Below are 20,647 nucleotides of genomic sequence, written 5' to 3' on the forward strand. Positions count from 1 at the left end.
AGAGCTGCTGAACATGGAGAAGGCTGGCTGTGTCATGTTGTTTCCTGATATGTAATTAACACACCTTTACAAATAAGCCCATGCCAAGTTTTGCAAAAGCACTGAGGTCTTCATGAATGTTATTCTGAGAAGTTACTTAACTACTTCTGGGATCTGTCTGTGTGGGGTTTTTTTAATCTTCTGTTACAGACGTAAATTCTGGTTATGTATTTTGGTGAATAAGTTGTCACAGAATTTTAAAGTGCTGACAGCTCCCATCTTGACAGCAGACTCCTACTTCATGAACCTTCAGTTGCTGAGCTTGCATAATAAGAATCCTTTGACTTAAGGTTTCTCAGTCATTTAACAGTATTTTTGACCCTACTAAAGTTAGTATTTAAGAACAAAATCTGTTTTCATGTTCAGGTATAAATTAAATGTTTCTGCTTAGTGACATTTCAATTCCCTAGTGTAAAGTATTATGAAAAGAAAACTATGAAAACGCTTTGCTTTAATTTTCACTCCAGTCTCTTTCAATTTTAATTAATTTGTCTTAATTTTCTTGTTTTCTAGAGTTTTGGAGTGCCAAGGGCTTCCCATTGTGAATGGGCAATGTGATCCCTACGCCACTGTTACCTTAGCAGGACCCTCCAGGCAAGTACTGCACATTCAAGAGCTTCCATTTTATAAGGATGGTTTCTGTTTCCTTTGTCTATTAGAAATTTGCTTTCTCAGATGGACAGCTGGGAGTATTTAGGCACTGCTAGAGTATGTTGAGTGTTTGGGGGTGTGCATGAGCTACTGAATTATGCTAGAGTAAGTAATTTGAGACTTGTTTCAGTTTTGATTTATGTAAAGATCTGAATAATCTCAGAATAATTTGAATATCCCAGAGAATATAATTTATGGTTAGTCTTAATTTATGCATCTTCTCACCTCACAGTTGGAGGCCAGTTTTTGAGCAAATCCGTTGCCCAATTTTGGGCAGGGTGGAAGAGAAATGTGAATACATCAACATCTTGCCGAGTATGCATGTTTGCATGTGAATATTTAGAGTGTCTTCACTTTCAAGGTGTGACAAATCAATGTGTACGTCAAAAACCCTCGATGGCTCAGTCCTGTAATTTGATATATGCACACATAATAGCATGGATAAAACTTGGAATGAGGTTTTAGTGATGAGATTCTGCATAATACTTTTCAGTTTAAATTTGGGATTCAGTTTTCCCATCTGTCATAAAAATTTCGTGTGCTGTTGGATGTCACTTTTGTTTCTGCTTATCTAGTCGTCTTTTATATCTGTGTCATTTTAGAAACAAAATAGCTCTGCTGTGACCTCAAAGAATCACATTTAGTAGCATGGGTTATTAATAATGTTTTACAACAATTTACTGAAAATAGTATAAATAAGAAGCATTCTTGGCAAATATTTACCTTGCATGCAGAGAAGTCTTTGAGCCTGTCTGTATTCTTCATCTTTGTTTAGGTGTGTTGTGCCTTATCTCCATTAATGGACTTGGATATTTGACTTGTACACTTCATTTTAAGCCTGTAACTAGTTTCAAATGACTGGCTGGGTAGCCGTTACTGAAACTGTAAGGAGATTGATTGACTAGCCCTCAAATGTCCAAATTTACCTTTGTCTGCTTCCCTTTGTCCCCCAGTCTGGCTAACGTATGACTGTTGATAATGTGCTCTCCTCAGAATAAGGAGCATAGCCTTATCCTATTCCTATCTGGGTTTTTGTGGGGGGAGAAGGCTTGCCTCCTATCTCCAGCAAGCAGCATGCAGCTTATTCCCATTCACTGCTTTGTAATTGCTCAATAATTGTGCTGCCTTAATCGCCTCCTGTTCTACATCCTGCTTCCCAGACCCCTCCCAGATGGGTTTATGAGTAAAGAGGCTGATTGGCAAGTGTGACTGATGAGATGGGGTTGGCAATCTGTCCTGTGTCCTGGAGGAGATTAGTCTCTCTTATCTCTCAGCTTCTTCTAGGAATAGTGGGATATTCTTAATCTGTACATCATTCTCCTCTCTGGATTTTCTAGTGCCTCTCATTTTAGAGTAGGAAAGCTGCTTTATTCAGCTGCAGTTATGCAATGCCAAGCATAAAAATTTTGACAAATGTGCTGCTGTTTATTGTGTGATTTGTACTTAGAGTCATCAGACTTCCTGACCAAAACTCTCTCAGTGCCTGTATTATAGATGGGAAAATATTGTGTACTGGTGGACAGGCCCATTCAAGTCACACAGGAAGTCTGTAGCAGCACTGGGAATTAGACCCAGCTTTTCTTGACCTCTATGAAATACATAGAGTTGTCCAGTGAATATAAGCAGTCACAAGCTATCTAAGCAGCTTTGGTGCATGAGAAATGAACCATGGCTTCTGGGATGAAATGATTAGGAGGTCAGTTTTCCACATGGCTGATGTGCCTCTCCATCTGTGTCTGTTTTATCTATGCCTGCAGAGCTGTAGGGTAAGATTGGTGACACAGGAGAGCACGCAGCTTTTCTCTTGTAGGTAGTGAGAGCAAATAAAGCATAGGTACATAACATTTGGAAGCCATCAAACAGCTGTTGGCTGGCCTGTGAGAAATGCATTGTGCTGGCTTGAGCCCAGCACTAAGCAGTCAATGTCTGTGTTCTCAAAGGCAGGCACAGACGGATGGCACAGCCCGTAGAGGATGAATGGGCACTGCTGAACTTGGTCAGGCCTGGTGGGTGGTTGGGAGGAGGTCTGCCACGTCTCACACCTACAGAACAGTAGAAATAGAGATTTCTGCTCAGCACTGCTCATAATAATTCACCACCATATTAGCTAAGTGCTGCTGGTGCTGCAGGAAGGGATGGTAAGACAGCAGTAAAAACATTCTTACTGAAGAAAGCATTATGGATTTTTTGATTGTCACTGAAAAGCAGTGATTGATTTTTCAGAGCAGAATTATAAAATATAAATCACAGAAATAGCTATGCTAGTCTTTGTCTCCTGTGCTTTTAGAGTATGAGGAATTTTTGAGTCACGTCAAGACTGAGACCATCCTCCAAATGTTGCTGCTCAGAGCCCTATTCTTGCCAGTTGCTTTGTACAGATAAAAGATTCTGCTATGTCAAGCAAGTGATAGAATAAGGGTTCAAGGAGTTGTGTTTAAAATGGGATAACAAAATGTGATTGCTGCCACTTTAGAGAAACAGGAATGCATTGAATCTCTCTCTTAAATGTGTGCAAGTGTCTGTGCTTTGCTGTGCTGGAGCCACATGGCATTCCAGTTTTATCAGATAGATCAAGTGGATGGCTATTTCCTCCTCAGTGGCTCTGTTCTAGGATCACACTTCTACTAATGTTGTTTCTTAACCTTTTTTTTGTTTATTTTGTTTCCTTAATTCAGATCAGAAGCCAAAAAGACTAAAGTTAAAAAGAAGACCAACAATCCACATTTTGATGAAGTGTTTTATTTTGAGGTTGGTATTTCAAAGGAATGGGTGATAAGCTGAAATACTATACTGTGGATAGTTGGCACGACATCCTGCTCCGTGTTGTGCCAGCTGTCATCTTTGAAGACTGTTTCAAAGCATGGTGCAGGGGAAAGAAGTACACGGGCTCAGACTGGCTGGCTGTCTGCTGAAGGAGCAGTATCCAGCTTCACCTCAGGTGCTCTGTAGGAAAAGCTTCAAGTTGGGCACTTGTGAGCAACAGGCTTTGCACTTAACCACATCTTGCTCCACTAGAGTTTTGAAAAAAGGACATTTAAAAATGAGTTAAAAAAACCCGAACAAACCACACACACAGAGAAATGATATTTTTTTCTTAGTCTGTGTTTTTATAGCTGCTCCACCCTGTCTTTCCCAGTCAATGGGAGGAAGGCTATCTCCTTAGGAATACTGAAAACTGCAGAGGAAAAATACACTTAAACTGGTTGTTCTGGCTGTCTACCAGTCTGCTGCAATACCAGTGCGTTTTCTCCAAGTGGGTGAAACCTCTACAGCTTTATTTAATACAGAGTGTTTTCAACAAGTCCAGTTAAGATAAAGTATAACTTCTATGAAAGTACTCATTTTGGTTCTCTCTGGCAAGAGTAGCTCTAATTGTGGTGTGGTCTATACATATATGTGCATGTGTTTATAATTTAGATCTCTCTTGAAACTTTTCATTCTGTCTTCTAAAGTATGTGTATCATTCTCTTTTTCTCTTGGATATCATAGTCCTGGTCTATGCTTGACTGTTCTATTTCAGTAGACACCTCAAGAAAGTATCTGGAATAGCACAGCTGATGGAAAAAAAAGCCAGAGTAGCACAGTGCTGTTGGCATAGATTGAAAAGCCCTTTCTGCTCATATGGCTTGCATCATTCAGGTCACATTTGCATTATAAATTGTTGCTGGCATAGGGATGGCACCTAGGGATGTGGTTTCTTGAACCAGTTCTGGGACACAGCCACGTCAGGAAGGAGAGCCGGGCGCAGAGGAACCATACAAGTGCTGTTGCACTGCGCAGATCTGAAGTGCACATGTCATTCCTGATTGCTGTCTTCTTGCTCCCTCTACAAATCACCATCTTTGCCTAGAAGCCAGTAGTTGTACTGGCTAATCTAAAGTCTGTCATACCAGCAGAAACATGCTCTTGTTGATGTAATGTGTTTGGATATGAGAAACAGATTTAGCAAGTTGCTTATTGGTAGCAGCACTTTCTGTAGTGCCTGAAGGGCTGGAAGCCATGAGGGTAGGCTAGGATAGCTATCTAAGGTAATCTTTGCTCTGCCAACCCAGCATGTCTCATCCTAGGATGTAACTGCCCTGCTAGCAGGGAGCTTTTGTGCCTGCTTCCTGGCTCCATGAGACTCTATGGAGTTGCTGCATGGGCACAGTTGGAGGGGCAGAGATCTCATGAGACCGAGTGCTGAAACTGCACTGAGGTGTCCATGTGTTTACCCAGGATTTCAGTCCATCACCTGGCCCAGAACTGTGGTCTTTGGCAGTGTGATACAAGAGTGATGCTTTATGTAAGTAAAACTAAAATGGGCTTCCTTATTCTTAACATAGGCAGTTCTGGAGGAGCCTGTCAGTGAGAACTTTTTAATGAGAATGTAATGCAGGAATTCAGACTGTAAGCCACAAAAACTTCACCTGATTACTCAGCCTTCTGTGTGCTGAAGAAACAGCGAATGTTTGGTATTTAAACACTGAACTTGGCAGGTGGTACCATACTGGGAGAAGAAGGAGAGAAACAAAGCATCTTCCAGCTGGAGTTGGGAGGGAGGAGGCTGGGGGCTTGCTCAGCTTGCCTTTATACTGAGAGCTGGGTTGCGTGCAAGTACCAGCAAAAGCAAAACCTGAACTCAAGCCCATGCCCCAGTTGTTCTGATAACTCAGAGCAAAATGAATTCTAAGAGGCTAAGAGCAGAGCTTGGGAAGTGACTGAATCAGTCAGAGCTCTGAAGTATAAACATACCCTTAGTGCAGACAGAGCCATCATAGATTTATGTCATTTTGAGAGTAGTTAGTACATATCAGGCTAAACGTCTTCAAGGAACAAGGTTCAGTAGAACTGCTATGACTGACTGGGAAATACATTCACTAATGAGACGTGGGCAGACCTGTGGCTGGTGCATGCAAACTAAGTGCTCCGATTCCTGTGGAGCTGAGAGATTCATGCTGTTGACAGTGGTGTCACTGCTTCTAAACAGCTTCATCAGCTTCCCTGCAGCCTGCAGCACTGTGATTGTCCAAGCCTCCAAGGAAGAAGCTTATCTGTAAAAGACAGTGAATGGGTGCTTTTCTTTCTACTACCAAAAAGTCACACAGATTTAATTTTCTAAATGAAAAATAGGTTATTGTTGGTTTGGGAAATAGAACGCTTATTTAAGGGGTGCTGTGAATGAAACTTGCACCTGATAGGAGCAATTTTCACCACTGTTTCAGCTGCAGAGTGGTGTGGAGCTGTGTGTGCAGCTACAGGAAAATGGTCCTCTTACAGGAACTCAAGAGGGAAGTGCTGGGGACCCGTTTGTAAACTTGTGTGTGCTGAAAAAAGAACCTGAGCAGCTGATAAATGGCTTGCCAGCTTTGTCAGATGAAAGGGACCAACACAGCAGAGTTCTGCCCCCTTTTTTGTACAATGTTATGGGTCAGCTAGTGTAGCACCGTGGACTGGGAGTTTCCTCATCTCCACTTCCATACCACCATCTCTTCAGGTATACCACTCTCGAGCTGTATTGATGTGCACACTAAGTAGTCATATGGGTAAACAGAGAGATGTCATACATGCAGATCCAGCAAAACTTCTTAGGAGGTATTTACTTAGGAGGGACATGCCATAAGTTACACCTATGCTGCAGGTTTTTGGAACAACTCCTGGGTTACAGAGAGTAAGAGACTTAAAAGTTTGCTTCCTTATTAAAAATTACACCATTAGCTTCACAGTGGTAGTAGAAACTGTCATTTACAGGCCTGTAGGATACTTTGCAGAAACAGCGAAGTGTTTGCAAGACTAGGGTGAGGAATTTGTGTTTGACTGCTGAAGTTGTAGACTGTATTTAAATCCACAGTGCTCTTGGGCTTACCAGGTGCATTTGACTCCATTAGTCTGGAGCATTTGGTCTCCAGTGCTGCTAGTAGTACCTTTTAGTGTTTGTGTATCATTTTGAAAATGTTGCCTGCCTCACACACACGTACAAAAGACTCTGAGTGTCCTGTGCCAAAGATGGTTTTCTGGTTCCTCTCCACTTAGGCAACTGTATCATTGCCTCCCTTAATTGCCGTTTGCATCTCATGTACAGTACAAAACCAAACAGTCAAGTTTACAATAAATGCCAATTTTTGTGGGTGAGAAGCCACAAGCATATTCAAGCCTACAATAAAGTTCAGCTTCTGTGTGCAGGAACCAGGAGCTGAACCCAAACATCATCATACACCCTTGCATTTGATCAGTTCCTGCTGTGGTTTCAGCTGGGTGGGGTAACCTTTTTCTTAAGTTTCTGACACACTGTACAAAAATACAACATCGAAGTATTTTTACCGTCATGGTAGAAAACAAATTTTAAGAAACGTTTGTACTAAAACTTTTTATGCTAATGCTCTATACTTCTTTCCTTTTTTCTTTGCCTGTGCTTTCCTGTTAATCAGTCTTGCAAATATGGTTGGTGAACTGTGCAGCTGCTTCTATATTCTGATATGCATAACACAGGCTAGGGTCTCTTGGATACTTGGTCTGCTTGGTATTTGTTGTATGGGCAGGTTGAACTGACTTCCAGGATATCAGGACAGGAAGAACTTCCCAATTTTAATTGGGTACACTGCAAAATGTTTTTAAGGGTGGTTGTGGTTCCTTCCCTGCCATCTGCAGAGTGCCTCAGGGTGTGTGTTGTACAGCTGTATTTAAATCCCAAATATTAATTACCCTTTTATTTCCCTAGATGGATAATGAAAGTGGTGTTCCTTTCAATGGTATTTTTCTATTGTCAATGTAAACTTAAAGTGCTGTAGTAATATTAAAGATGGTCTTTCTCTGTAAAAAAAACTACAGAGTAGTCCAAGAGTATCTGCTTACTCTTGGATGTGATTGTGTAACCACCACTTTATAGTCAGTAATCTGTTTAGTCAACATGTTTACTTGCTTGTATGAATGTTTTCAGTATCAGGACTGAAGTCACTGCTGGTAGTAAAATACTGTGCTCTTCCAAAGCTTTCTAAAAGTTACATCAGAATGTTTTTGTATCAGATAAAGCTGTTAAAGTTTCCTCCTTGTCATGATTTAGCTCACTACACTCCTTTTTATTAGGTTACAAGACCCAGTAGCTACAACAAGAAATCCCATTTTGACATTGAAGATGTAGATGAAGTGGACAAAATGGAGATTAGGTAATATAAAATACATTATTAGTTCAAAATTGTCTTCCAAAGTTGTGTAACTTTGTAGTAGACTGTCTGCAAAGTGGCAAGCATAGTTTTTCTGTTGATGCATCAAGATGAGTTTTTGTCACTGTATCTGTATGTTTATTTACCTCCACTGTCCTGTAGATTGTATCTTGAATACGTATGTTGGTTCTGATGCAGGGGAGATCCTTACTATTTTCCTTTGTTTGTCATGTACACTGTGTGTATACTAATATGAAGTTGTCATTAAGCACAGCCTTTTATATCTGGGCTCCCCTTTCCTCCCTCTCTCAGTTGCCCAGGACAGCCCAGAGGCTCTGTGATGCTCTCAGTTAAAGAGTATATTTTCTTTTATCACTTAATTTTAGCAACTTATGTAAAGTCCCTCTTCCCTGAAAGGAAACTCTTGAACTCAGAGTTTTTCTGGGGCACAGACAGTTTCTCTTCTCTTTTGCCTTCCCAACTTTAACCCTTTATTGCAAGATTTGGTATGGTAAAAGTGAAATCAGTTGCACAGGAAAAAGCAATTCTGATTTCAAAACCAACACAATCCTGCCCCACCCTGTGCCACCCTCTTAGTACTATTTTAAAACCTGCTGAGGCCAGTCAACAGTGTCTGTGGGGAGAGGTGAGTATAAAGAGAGGTGAGAAAACAATAGGAGGTGCAAAACTGGAAAGTGTCGCATGCATCTTACCATCACATACTATTGAAACTTGGAGACTTGGGCCATCTGGTGATCTGTATTCACAGTAAATGAAGACTGCTATATCTGCATTAGGTGGTGAGAAATTCCCCTCTCCTTTATGTTAGTATTTGGAGGAAGAATAGTAGCACTGCCTCCCTCCCCATGTATTCTCACCAGAGAAGGTTCCACAGTTCTTCAGAAGCGCAACTGGCTATAAGGAAAGGAGGGGAGACCAGAAAGGGGGAACAATACTTAATCCCAGCAAGCAAAACACATCTGTCTTCATGAATGGATTGAGGGCTGTTCTGATTTGACAGTCAGCTGCTGGTTCATGTAGCCTGTCAGTGTAGTATCACAGCACTACAGGAGCATTAATAGATTTGTGTTTGCCATGACTCTGTGAGGCAGGAAAAGGAAACTATTTGTATGTGAGAGAGGCAAGAGCTGAGCTCTTTCACAGAGAACATTTGTGTCAGGCTGTGCAAAGGTAGCACAACCACAGCTAGCTCATGGGAGTAAAAGCAAAGGCCCAGGTGCAGCGCTGAGCTGCTGTGGTGGTGTCAGTGTTGCAGCACAGCAGCTGGCCTAGGCCTAGCGCTAGACTATATTTCTGCAAAGCTTTGCATCGTGTAGGCAGATATGAAGTACCATGCCCCATATTCCATGGGATATGTGTGATGAAAAGGACAACTACACCATGTCTCAGAAGTTCCAGTCTAGTCTTTGTAGCCATGCACTGATTTTAAATGGAAGCCAGGATTCTCTGAAGGATTTTTTGATAGTTTTGAGGGAGACGCTAGACATTGGTGTACAGTGCTTACATACTGCTTAATATTTCAGTGATTCTTATTTTATACTACTGGGCTAAATGAAATTATACAGTTGTTTTACTTGCTAGATATATTGTCTGGACAAATGACTCATCTGCAACAATAATGTATGTGGAGCTGAGCTTCAGAAAAGTGTGTCATTCCTGAAAACCAGTATATCACAGTCTGGTACACTGTGATATACTGGAATAGTTTGAGAGCAGGCTTGCAAAATAGTTGGGAAAAGATTAAGCACCTAAATAACAGGCAAAAGCAGATAAAGTGTTAGTCTTGGTTGGGCAAATTCTCCTTAGAGCTTTTGTCCCCTGTGGTACAGTGTGTTTTTGTTTCCATCTTGGGTTCCCCTTCCACCCCCACTCACTTCCTCCACTCTGTTTAGTGAGAGTTAGATTTCCCCCATGCCCTCTGGACAGATCATACAGTTTATGGGTTTGGGGATTTGTTTTCTTTTTCTCTCCTGAGAAACATACAATTCCACAGAGTAAAGAGGAGACTTAGTCTCTCATGATTTCTCTCTAAAGCTATGAAAAGTTTTCTCTTTTTGAGTGGGTGTAGGAAGTTGTAGGCAGGGCATATCAACACTTGGGGGACCAGATGTTCTGGTGAATTCATTGTTTCTCCTCCCCCTCTCTCCTGTTTGTTTCTTTCTGTGACTACAATCTGACCAGTTTCAGAATAACACTTGTCATAATTTTGCCTTTTAAAAATCTTGGGAAACAGTGATCTTTTAGACTCTGAGGTCTGTGTATGAACATTTTTAATATGCTCTGTTTATTCTTTGTACTCCAAGAGCACAAACCAGTAACTTCAGAATTTGCATGCCTGCTTTGCTTACTGTGTAGTGTGAGATCTACTTTGTTAGTTCCTCTTGTACAGATCCCTTGCACTGATTGTTTTTCTGTAAGCACTGTAACTGCTTTAGCTGTCTGTATTTGAAAGTGTTATTGCTAGTTGGCATCTTGAAAGAGTTTGGATAAACTAGAAACCAGTAGCCTGTAAATACTTGGTAAATTGTAAGTTTGATTGTGTAAATAGGCTTAAAGATTCCTCTCCTCCTGAAGCTGCCTTTAGCTGTCTGAACTGATTAGCAAGATAATAACCCATCAAATATGGAGAAAGGAGAGAGAAGGCCAAATTTTCAAAGAAGATTTTTTCCTTTTGGAGAGTTCTTGCTGGGCAGAAATACTGTCCAAATTATCAGAGTCTGAAGAACTTTAGCTAGCAGGCATGCAGTGGGAGCTGATGGTGTGCCTACTGTATGACACCTGATGCAGGAGGCGCTGTTAAGAGATACAAGATTCAGAGGACTTAAAAGTAGTGTATTCTTTGCTTGCATAAGATAGGATAAACCTTTAACAGGGCTGTTGACATCTGCTCCTTGGCCAGTCTACTGTGATTTGCTTGACACCAGGAGGGTTGTGTAAATATGTCCACAACTGGTTGGCTTTGCACCTTATCCGAGTTACAGTTGCTCTTCTAAAAACTGTCATTATTTAAAACCTGTATTTATTTCCATGTAGTGTTTTTACCCCCAAAAGTTAAAGGCACATTCAAGCTGTCACTTAGCTGCAAAATAGTCAGCTGATACTGTTTTTTAATAGAAATAGCTCTTAGAGAAAACCTTAAAAAACATACAGAAACAAATACCCTGGAGTTTGAAACCCTTGCTTCAAGGTGAGTACGGTAGCGTTTACCTACATGCTGGGTTGGACACCAGTACTTCTGCTCTGAATCTCCATGCAGTTGTTTTCCATCCAGATGTTGAAGAGCGTATGAAAGGGAAGAAATCTACAGATAGACACCAGAACTTCCCAAATGTGAGGGACCGAGTGCCAAAATTTGTGTAAGCTTCAGCCAATACACAGACTACACCAAATGGTAGAACTGTCCTAAGGCTTTGAATATCTCTGCAGAACTAGTTTAGGTGCCATAAATGTGTATGCTTGACACAGGAGTCTTCCTAGAAGCTAGAAACTGGGAAAAACTGTGTAGAACTAACTCTGTAAAGCTGCCACTTAGCTGTTAGTTATCCCAAATTAGACAGACTCTGAGGATATGTAGTCCTTAAATAACTTTGTGCTTTTTCCCCTGGTGTCCATTTTACCTGTATTTTTCCATTATCTGGGATAGCCAGATAGCCCTCTGAATCTTTATCAGTATGGACAGTGGAAACAGTACAGATGAGAAAAAGTTAATCTGAATGACATTTTTCACTAATGTTTTATGGAGGTGAATTTTAAGGTTTCAGAAACCTAAGGTAAGGTTATTCTTTACTGTTTGGAAACCATTGCTGTACAGTTTCAAGTCTTTCTAAGTCATAGACTCGAGGGGAAAACTCCAAAAAAAATTGGAAAAAAAGTTGGGATTTAAAAAAAAAATTTAAATTTCTTAGTAATATTTTAAATTATTTGTTTTTATTACAGGGTTGATCTTTGGAATGCCAGTAACTTGAAGTTTGGTGACGAGTTTCTAGGAGAACTGAGGCTCCCTTTGAAATTTCTCCGACAGTCTAGTTCTTACGAAGCATGGTATTTGACATTTTCTTTTGGAGAATAAGTAGAAACATATGTCTGCTCTGAAGACTTAAGAGTAATTACTGCTATGTGATAAAGTTTAAATGGATTTAATTTGTATCTTTTTTGTAAGCAAGCCAAAGTAATCTTAGCAAGTGTAAGAACAAGAAGTTTTGATAATGTGATTAGAGGTTTCAGTCTGCCTCTCTGTAGCATGTGGGAGTCCTAGTATGTTGGTTTTATACTATTTACTGCAGTTCATCAGCAGTGCTATGGTTTTAGTGTGTGGGTTTTTAATCATATCTACATAAATCTTTATGTTCAGAACTTCCCATGTTGCAGTTGGTGCAAAACAGACTGGCAAGCTTAATTAAGAAGTCTGATTCGGAGCTCTCGAGTTTGATACATATATAAATACTGTGTATCTGTACAGTTTCTCTGTGCTCATATATAGCCTGAGAAAATCTTGTGTTTCAGCACGAAGTTTCTGTCTTATTTTTTGCATATCAGGTATTTTCTGCAGCCCAGAGATAATGGTAACAAGTCATTGAAACCTGATGACCTCGGTTCCTTAAGGTTAAATGTGGTTTACACTGAGGACCATGTTTTTTCCTCAGACTATTACAGTCCGCTGAGAGACATCCTGCTAAAATCTGCAGATGTTGAGGTAATTAGCTTGTGTTGTTTGTTATTTACTTGCAGATCATCTTCACAGGGGTCTGAGTATTTGTCACTATCTTGCTGGCACCGTAGGTGTGTAATTACCAGAGAGGTCAGCTCTTCCTTTTCAGACCTCAGAGCCTTGTTAAGCTCTGCATATCCCTGGTGCTTGTTTTCAGTCCTTGCAGAGATCTTTATCTGTATGGTGGGTGAAGGCACACCCAGGAACACAGTGGTTTTAGCAGCAGCATATTCTCTGTGACTTCTTAATTTTACATGTGTAAATGCCAAGTAAGCTTCCGTTTGTTCAATTGTTTTCCTTCACTGGAGAGGAACGGGTTTGATTGCATAATTGAGAAAAACCCAAACTAAAGAACTAATCCTGAAACATCAGAGATTTGGACCGTGTGGGCCCTTATGTATACTTTTTACAGTTGTAATGGTGCTTTGGTTTTTTCAGTAAAAGAACTGGGTTCTGTACGCACTGTGACTTGAAATTACAAAGGGTTAGATAGAGTTCTTTCTCTTCACTTGCTTCCCAGGCAGGTGACATTTATTGAAAGACAGCCATTAAAAATATGGGGAATAAAAAGAGACTGGACTGTAGTAGTTTTTAAATTGCTGCCCTCTTGTGACCAGAACTTACAGCCTACAAAAACTGTGATGTAACATCCACCCACGTTATATACAGACATTTGGGTAACTGGCCATTGCAACTGTTGTGTGGGGTTCTACATTAAGAAGCTAATGGGGAAAGAAAGAATGAATGATTGTTCTGGAAGGATTTCTCAAAGTTTTTATTTTCCACTGTTCAGCCTGTTTCAGCATCAGCTGCACATATTTTGGGTGAAGTTTGCAGAGAGAAACAGGAAGCGGCCATACCTCTTGTCAGGCTTTTCTTACACTATGGCCGAATTGTGCCTTTCATAAGTGCCATTGCGAATGCTGAAGTGAAGAGAACTCAGTAAGTACCAAAAACCAAGTTGCTATCGAGCATACCTAACCTGCATTGGCTAGTGCTAGAATCCTTCACTCATTTTCTAGAAATACACAATTTCAGAAGAAAATGTCAAAGTGGTTCCTGTTCTTCCTAGCTGAGTGGCAGGATTCTTTATAAATTCTTTCACTGCTCTCAAGAGCTGCTTAATTTGACCTTTAGGAGGAGTTCCCATCATTTTTTGTGAAAATGATTTGCAAGGCTGTTCTAACATCTGAGAGCAGGGATTTTTACTCTTCTCAGTCTTAAGTATATTTGATAATCAAAATTCTACATTATCTTCAGCTGTTCATATGAAATAATTTCAGCTTTATCATGTGCTAATAAATCATTTAGTGCTGAGTGTTCGTTTAATTTGTTCAGAACAACAAGCAAGTTCCTTCCTAATCATGAATATTTAAGGCAAGCTGTGTGTCTAATCTTCCCAGTTAGAGGGCGAAAGATTAAGGATGGGATTGAATTTGGCATGGGATGGCAGAAGATGAAGTTGGGTTTTTTCAGTTGCTTCTTTTGAGTTCGGTGTTTGATTTACTGGTGGGCTGATAGTTCAGTAGCAAAGATCACAGTGTTCGTACCAAGCAGGTCCTAAAGAACATTTGTTGCCACAAGCCTTGTGCCTGTATTGTTATGCTCTTGATTAACAGTGGAAGAGACAACTGGGAGTCAAGGGGAATGACAGATACTGACTGTAAACTTCCTTAGTGCAAAATAAAGTCTTTGTGTGGGTTGGCTCTTTTCAGAGTGTCTGAGGGATCAAGTGTGTTCTTTGCTGTAGGTAGGTGTATTTTTTCTGACTGCAGGTTGGCTGAAACAGCATGGTTTCTGCAGCATGAGGAGACTTGCTGATCCGTAGTCAGTCATGTTCCTGTGATAAAGCAGCAAAGATGGCGTTTGTTTTCAGGGCTTTCTGGTATTTGTAACAGGCAGTGAGCTTACTTTTTTTTGTGAAACAAAATGATGAATCCAGCAAAGTAATTTTCCTGTTACTGCTTGTAAATGAGTACAACCATAGCAAGCTGTTAAAACAGAAAAGATATCAGTGTGTATATGAGCAAGCAAATAACTTAGTTCCACGTTTGGTGTGCTGTCACTAAGCACAGGTTTTGATTGTACCTATTGTAGATGAGATCATTGATTATGTACCTATTTGCATAATGTACATTGCTAAGCAAGGGAGGTACAGGTACGTGATAGAGCAGCTGGCCGAAGCTTTATTGGTCACAGAGGCTGTATGTGTAGTACGTGATGAGTTCTGTGCAAAGAGCTTTTTTTCAGAAAAACCTGGGAGTCTGCAGGATGCCACCTTGCCACACAGTTCTCTGGGCTGAACTGGGATCTGCACTGTGTTGTCACAGAACAGTGCTCTAAGTCCCTTAGAACTATGTCATTGGAGCCTGCCTTCTCTTCTTCCTCCCAGCTCACAAGTACTTACTTTGTAGGTGGGAGTAGTAGGTCACGTGCAATATCCAGTGTAGTTGTGAGACTAAAATCACTTCCTCTTTCCCTTATTCAAATTAGCCCTGTTCAGTAGCATGTGAAAACAGACGTGTTTCCCACATTTGTGTTGCAGACCTCTTTGATTTGAGCCTGTGTGTTGCTGTGTATTTGGATAGTGCACTGAGCACATGATGCTAATACAAAGAAGATCTGTAGTCCCTCTGGATTTTCCAAGGCTGATGCTTTTATGTTATACCCTGGAAGTGCACTAAATGCTGCATGACTGCATTTGATGGCAGGCTGGTGTCAAAGGGAAGTCTTGCCTGACTATTCAAACCCAGGATTCTGTCACCTTTCACTGCTGCTTTTATTTCTGTGTATTAGCAGTTGATTACAAAGAGACTAAACTGCAGTAAATTGTTCACTTCCAGAGATCCAAACACCATTTTCAGAGGGAACTCGTTAACTTCCAAGTGCATTGATGAGACAATGAAACTGGCAGGGATGCATTATCTGCAAGTTACACTAAAGCCAATTATAGATGAGGTAAGAACAGTTTAGACTGTTTATTTGGTAGAATGTCATTATAAAGGCCTTTAGGGAACAAGTACTGTTTATTACTTCTCATTTTAAGAACACTTTGTCGGAATAATGCTTAATAGCTTGTTTCTGCTTTAGGATCCTGTGTGTTAGGTTAGCCACAGCTGAGTCCCCCAATTCAGAAACAGTTGGATTGCATTAAAGGGAGAGGGAAATTTCTATTATTAAAGCACATTGCTTTGTTTTATAAAAACTAGCATATATTGTTTCTGAGAAATTAATAAATAGTATGTACAATAGAAAGCTGTTGTGAAGCTGTAAGTAATGCATTTCATCCAGTGGGTATACAGGGATACAGTTACTCTTAGATAACTGTGCATGTGATGCTTGTATTGTAACAGTGGTTTATTATCTATCCAGTCCAGAATGGTGAGTGTGGGTATTTTAGTGCAGTAATTGGGCAGTACTTTCAGACCACAGACTTCTTTAAATGATTTGACAATTTCTCCAGCTGTTTTTGTCTTAATGTTTCATCAGAAAATGTCAAGGTTTAAAGAATATGGATATACTTTCAAAGGTGACTATTTTGGAAAAACAGGATTTTTCTTGAACTGCCTTGCTTGAGAGATTCTAAAGAGCAGTTCTGCATTTCAGTTGAAGGAAAGGGTAGAATGAATTAATGCTACTTTTTGGGAAAAAATAAAGATCACACATAATTTACCTTTGCTGTTAAAAGAAAAAAATACTGTTTATAAAGTTGGGGTTTTGCCTTTTACCCCTCATCTCAAAAGCTAACAGATTATGCTTTTTACAAAACTTCTTCTACTTGTAAATAAACTTGTATACCAATTGTTCACTATATTTTTTTTTCTAGATTTGCCAGGTCCATAAACCTTGTGAAATTGATCCTGTGAAATTAAAAGATGGTGAAAACCTGGAAAATAACAGGGTATGCATTAGATTTTGAAGATAGTCTCTGTTCATGCCATCAAGTTTAACTGAGGTCCTCAGAAGTTTGATCTTGCAAATAATTTTGTCATTAGAATACACTGTAAGCTTTCTTGACACCACCCTTATAATTATTTTGCAACAGCTTTACATTATGCTATAAATGCAATACCTGTAGAAAGTTAATGATTTCTCCTGCTGCCCTGAGGACAAGGATAACTTAGCCTGTGGCTAGCCTGGAGAAGAGGAGGCTCAGGGGAGACCTTCTCTCTCTCTACAGCTAAAAGGAGGTTGTAGCAAGGTGGGGGTTGGCCTCTTCTCCCAAGTAACAAGTGACAGGACAAGAGGAAAAGACCTCAAGTTGCATCAGGGGAGGCTTAGATTGCATATTGGGGGAAAATTTCTTCACCTTAAGGGTGGTCAGGCACTGGAATAGGCTGCCCAAGGAAGTGGTGTAATCACCATCCTTAGAAATGTACAAGAGTATGTGGATGTGGCACGTGGGGATGTCGTTTGGTGGTGGACTTGGCAGTGCTGGGTTAACAGTAGGACTCAATGATCTGAGAGGTCTTTCCCAGCTTTAATGATTCTATGATTCTGCTGATGATGTAGTAAACAGTGCTAGAAGAAGGAATGATATGCCATACGGCTGTATCATTTAATGTTTGGCTTGATAGGAATGATATTTTTACTCTTCTACTTCAATATGTGCATTTCCCAAACAGTATAATTGAGTGAGAGTTTGTTTTTCAAGTGTATAATGTTGAAAGTGGGAATCTTTTAATGATGCCACTATGAATAAAACCAGGAATAGTACCACTTTCCACTGCAGGAAATTATACTAATTTTATCATAATCTTTGCATTTTTTCAGGAAAATCTGAGGCAATATGTTGATCGCATTTTTACTGTAATTACAAAATCTGGTGTAAGCTGCCCTACAGTGATGTGCGATATTTTCTTTTCACTGAGAGAATCAGCTGCCAAACGTTTTCAAGGTGAGCTTATAGATATTTTACATAACTGATAGTTTTAAACACAGGTGTAGTCTAGCAGTCTGCTTGATCCCTGTTGGATTTAGTAATTGAACAGCAGCTTATTCAAAATAATATTTGCAGTATGTTAATGCTGTTTTTTCATCTATTATTCACTCCACAAGGAACATTGATTTTTAATGATGATTGGAGTTTTTTCCTTATAACTTTCAAAGGAAAACAGCATTTATAAAGGTCATTATGATGGTATGTGTTTATGGGTTCAGTATTTGCAAAGCATGCTCAATTTTCAAATGTTCAGGGCTCTGTAATGGCTCATTCTGCAGATTCCATGCAGTGCAATTATTTTCTGCTCGTATGTCAATCTGTAATAAAAGCCAGTCTATAAATTGGAGTTACTGCAAGCTCATTGCTCTAGGAGCCCGTGTGCTGCAAAGGTTTTCTGGCTGTCAAGAGACAGTTCTTTCCAGTCCGTCTTAGTTGTTTTGACTCTGTGAGAGTAAGTGGACAATGTAAAACCAGAATTAAGCAAAACAACCAAACTATGTATTTTCATGAAGGGATGCAGATTACAGTAAGGAAGTGTTAAAGAGAGTAACATGAGTTCAGCTTTTAAACAGGCACTTCAGAGTAGGGAAGCTCAAGCAAAAAGCCATTGACTGTGCTGTCATGTTCTTTATTTTATGTTTAAATAAAGAAGTAAAACGTCTTTTCTGTAACTACCAACTGGAATAGATACATTAGGAGTCTGTACAGCGCTTGTACTTAGGGCTATAAGTAGGTAAATGAGAGTTGGCCTCTCCTGTACGTTTCATGAACTATGTAAATTATTCATCATACTTTAGTGCATATATGGAATCACAGATGTCTATGAAATTCCCTGTGTGGTGGAAGAGTGATTGGTGTTCTTGTAGCTTACTGTGGACCTGCTTATTTTTAAAGAGGCTCTCATTGACATTTCCTTGGGTTAGGCTAGCTGATATCTGGCTTCAAATCCTCTATCATCAGTTAACCCTGTAACCTGCAAATATATACATTACCCAGCACATGCTTGAGTTAGCTCTCTCAAGGCTCTGTGATAATTACATGAGGCTTTTCAGGAAGGATTATTGAAATGCTGAGTAGAGGTTTTTTTTGTTTGTTTGTTTGTTTTTTAAATAGGTGACCTAGATGTAAGGTACACAGCTGTCAGCAGCTTTATTTTCCTGAGGTTCTTTGCTCCTGCCATTCTTTCTCCAAACCTCTTTCAGCTTACACCACACCATCCAGTAAGTACTGTATCAGTTTTTTTCTAGCTGTGTTCATGGTTCTGTCACCATAGTCTGTCTGTCGAAATTCTTTGTTCAATTCAATAGCCTTTAGGAAAAGTACCTTTGTTAGTTCAAAGATCTGTTTTATCTGTCTTGGATATGAAGCATATGTTGAATGACTTTGTATGTGAAGAACTTGGGAGATACTGGAAGAAGAGTGAAATTTAAGGATAAACAAGGTAGGTGGCCTAAGCTGCTGTGGAAGGAAGGTCATTGCTTTGGTTTTGCCATATCACATTAATGCTGGATTGATTTTCAGCAGTGTTGGAAGTATTTTGGATGTTAAGCAATGTATGCCAGGCTTCTTGTAGTTGTTCTTATGGGGAGTGGGGAGGACGTGGACAGCCTTGTTTTTGTTTTGCGAGCGATTGCCTTTGGATCTCTGAAGGTCAGTAGGGTAGCTGTGGAGTATGATGGCTTAAGAGTCAAAAACCTTTTAAAATAAAAGCAACTCTTTTCCTGCAGTATTCTATTTGGGCTATTTTCTAATCTTCTGTTTCCTTTCTGCAAGTGAAATATGAAAAAAGAAATACAGTTTACCTTCCTCTATTCATTATTTTAAATAGCTAGTCTATGTAATATTGTTCTCTTTCCTAGGATCCTCAGACTTCTCGAACTTTGACACTTATCTCTAAAACCATTCAAACACTAGGCAGCTTATCAAAATCTAAATCTGTAAGTATGCTATTTTCATTTAATGGCTTAATTTAGGAAAGTGATTTTTTTAATCTTTTATCATTAATTGTAATTAAGCCTTTAAAATACTTGAATTGCACTAGGCTTATGCAAAACTGGTTATGTTTGCTTTGATTATAAGCCTCTCATGCTTAGAGGAAAACTAAATCTGTCTTAATCTGAACTAGATTTCAGTAAAGCAAATGGCGTGACCAAGCTAGAAGTCTACTTCAGAGCTTATCATTCCTTCTCTGGAAGAAAGACAATGATCAGGAGAACCTGTGAAGTTCTCTACTTATCTGTGATACACGATTAGCAACTCTACAGGCTTTATAGATTGTTTCAGCATTTTAAAACTCAACTGAGAAAAGTCACCCAGTAAGGGGAAGGGCTATACTTTCCTTTTCATACCAGTTCAGTTATCTGTCTGTCAATGGTGAGATTAGATCTAGATGCCCATACTCTGGATGTTTGATTGAAATAAGTGTATCTAAGGCACTGCACTGCTGTAGCTGGTGGTAGTTCGGGGTGGTTGGGGTCTTGTTAGGATTCACACAGGCAACTGCGGGTGACTGTGTACCTCAATTATGAATCCTTCAAGACAGTAGAATTCCTTTTCTTACACTTCTTGTCCAGAGGAAAATTAAAAGCCAAAGCAGAATTTTGAAGCATTTGAAGAATACATTATTAACTGTAGTAACTGAACATAAGAAATGCATTCTGCTATGTCTCTGAAAAAAAAGTTTGGTACTACTGAATGTGTGCTGTATAACATGAAAGTAGCACTTTGCTTATTTTACTTCTGGCCAGAAAAAAACCCTGTCTTATCTGCAGTGGCTTTCCTCCTGACGTACTGCTATTAACAATGATACTTTCCGTATAAACTCTATGATGATATGCATGTTTTTGGCTTTGTATTTCAGGCCAATTTCAAGGAATCTTACATGGCTACATTTTATGACTATTTCAATGAACAGAAATATGCCGATGCAGTAAAAAATGTAAGTAATGTATGTGAAGGTTCCAAAAATCCTGCTGTGCTGTTGAAGTTGAATCTTAGAAAGCAATACATACTGTTAGTAAACCAGGAAGTGTGTTGAGAAAAGCAGACTCCTGATAACTAACATTCAAGAAACTTGTATCAAATTATATGCATGTGAATAGTAAAATCTCTTTGCATCTATTTCTAGTTAATAATTAGGTTGGATTA

The 20,647-nt window shown here is 39.6% G+C and overlaps 1 protein-coding gene across 2 annotated transcripts in view; it reads left to right on the forward strand.

The window, feature by feature from the left end:
* The window catches only part of RASA3 (RAS p21 protein activator 3), a 132,229-nt gene that overhangs the window by 97,548 nt on the left and 14,034 nt on the right, over positions 1-20,647 (forward strand). For both annotated transcript variants that reach the window (XM_039549555.1, XM_039549559.1), the window contains exons 6-17: positions 553-633; positions 3,366-3,438; positions 7,753-7,832; positions 11,787-11,891; positions 12,387-12,543; positions 13,352-13,500; positions 15,402-15,516; positions 16,385-16,459; positions 17,332-17,455; positions 18,614-18,720; positions 19,360-19,437; positions 20,361-20,438. In XM_039549555.1, the coding sequence (XP_039405489.1) occupies positions 553-633; positions 3,366-3,438; positions 7,753-7,832; positions 11,787-11,891; positions 12,387-12,543; positions 13,352-13,500; positions 15,402-15,516; positions 16,385-16,459; positions 17,332-17,455; positions 18,614-18,720; positions 19,360-19,437; positions 20,361-20,438 (1,222 nt within the window). The remainder of the gene's footprint in view (positions 1-552; positions 634-3,365; positions 3,439-7,752; positions 7,833-11,786; positions 11,892-12,386; positions 12,544-13,351; positions 13,501-15,401; positions 15,517-16,384; positions 16,460-17,331; positions 17,456-18,613; positions 18,721-19,359; positions 19,438-20,360; positions 20,439-20,647) is intronic.

Source organism: Corvus cornix, chromosome 1 (assembly GCF_000738735.6).
Source record: "Corvus cornix cornix isolate S_Up_H32 chromosome 1, ASM73873v5, whole genome shotgun sequence".
Classification (NCBI taxonomy): Eukaryota; Metazoa; Chordata; class Aves; order Passeriformes; family Corvidae; genus Corvus; species Corvus cornix.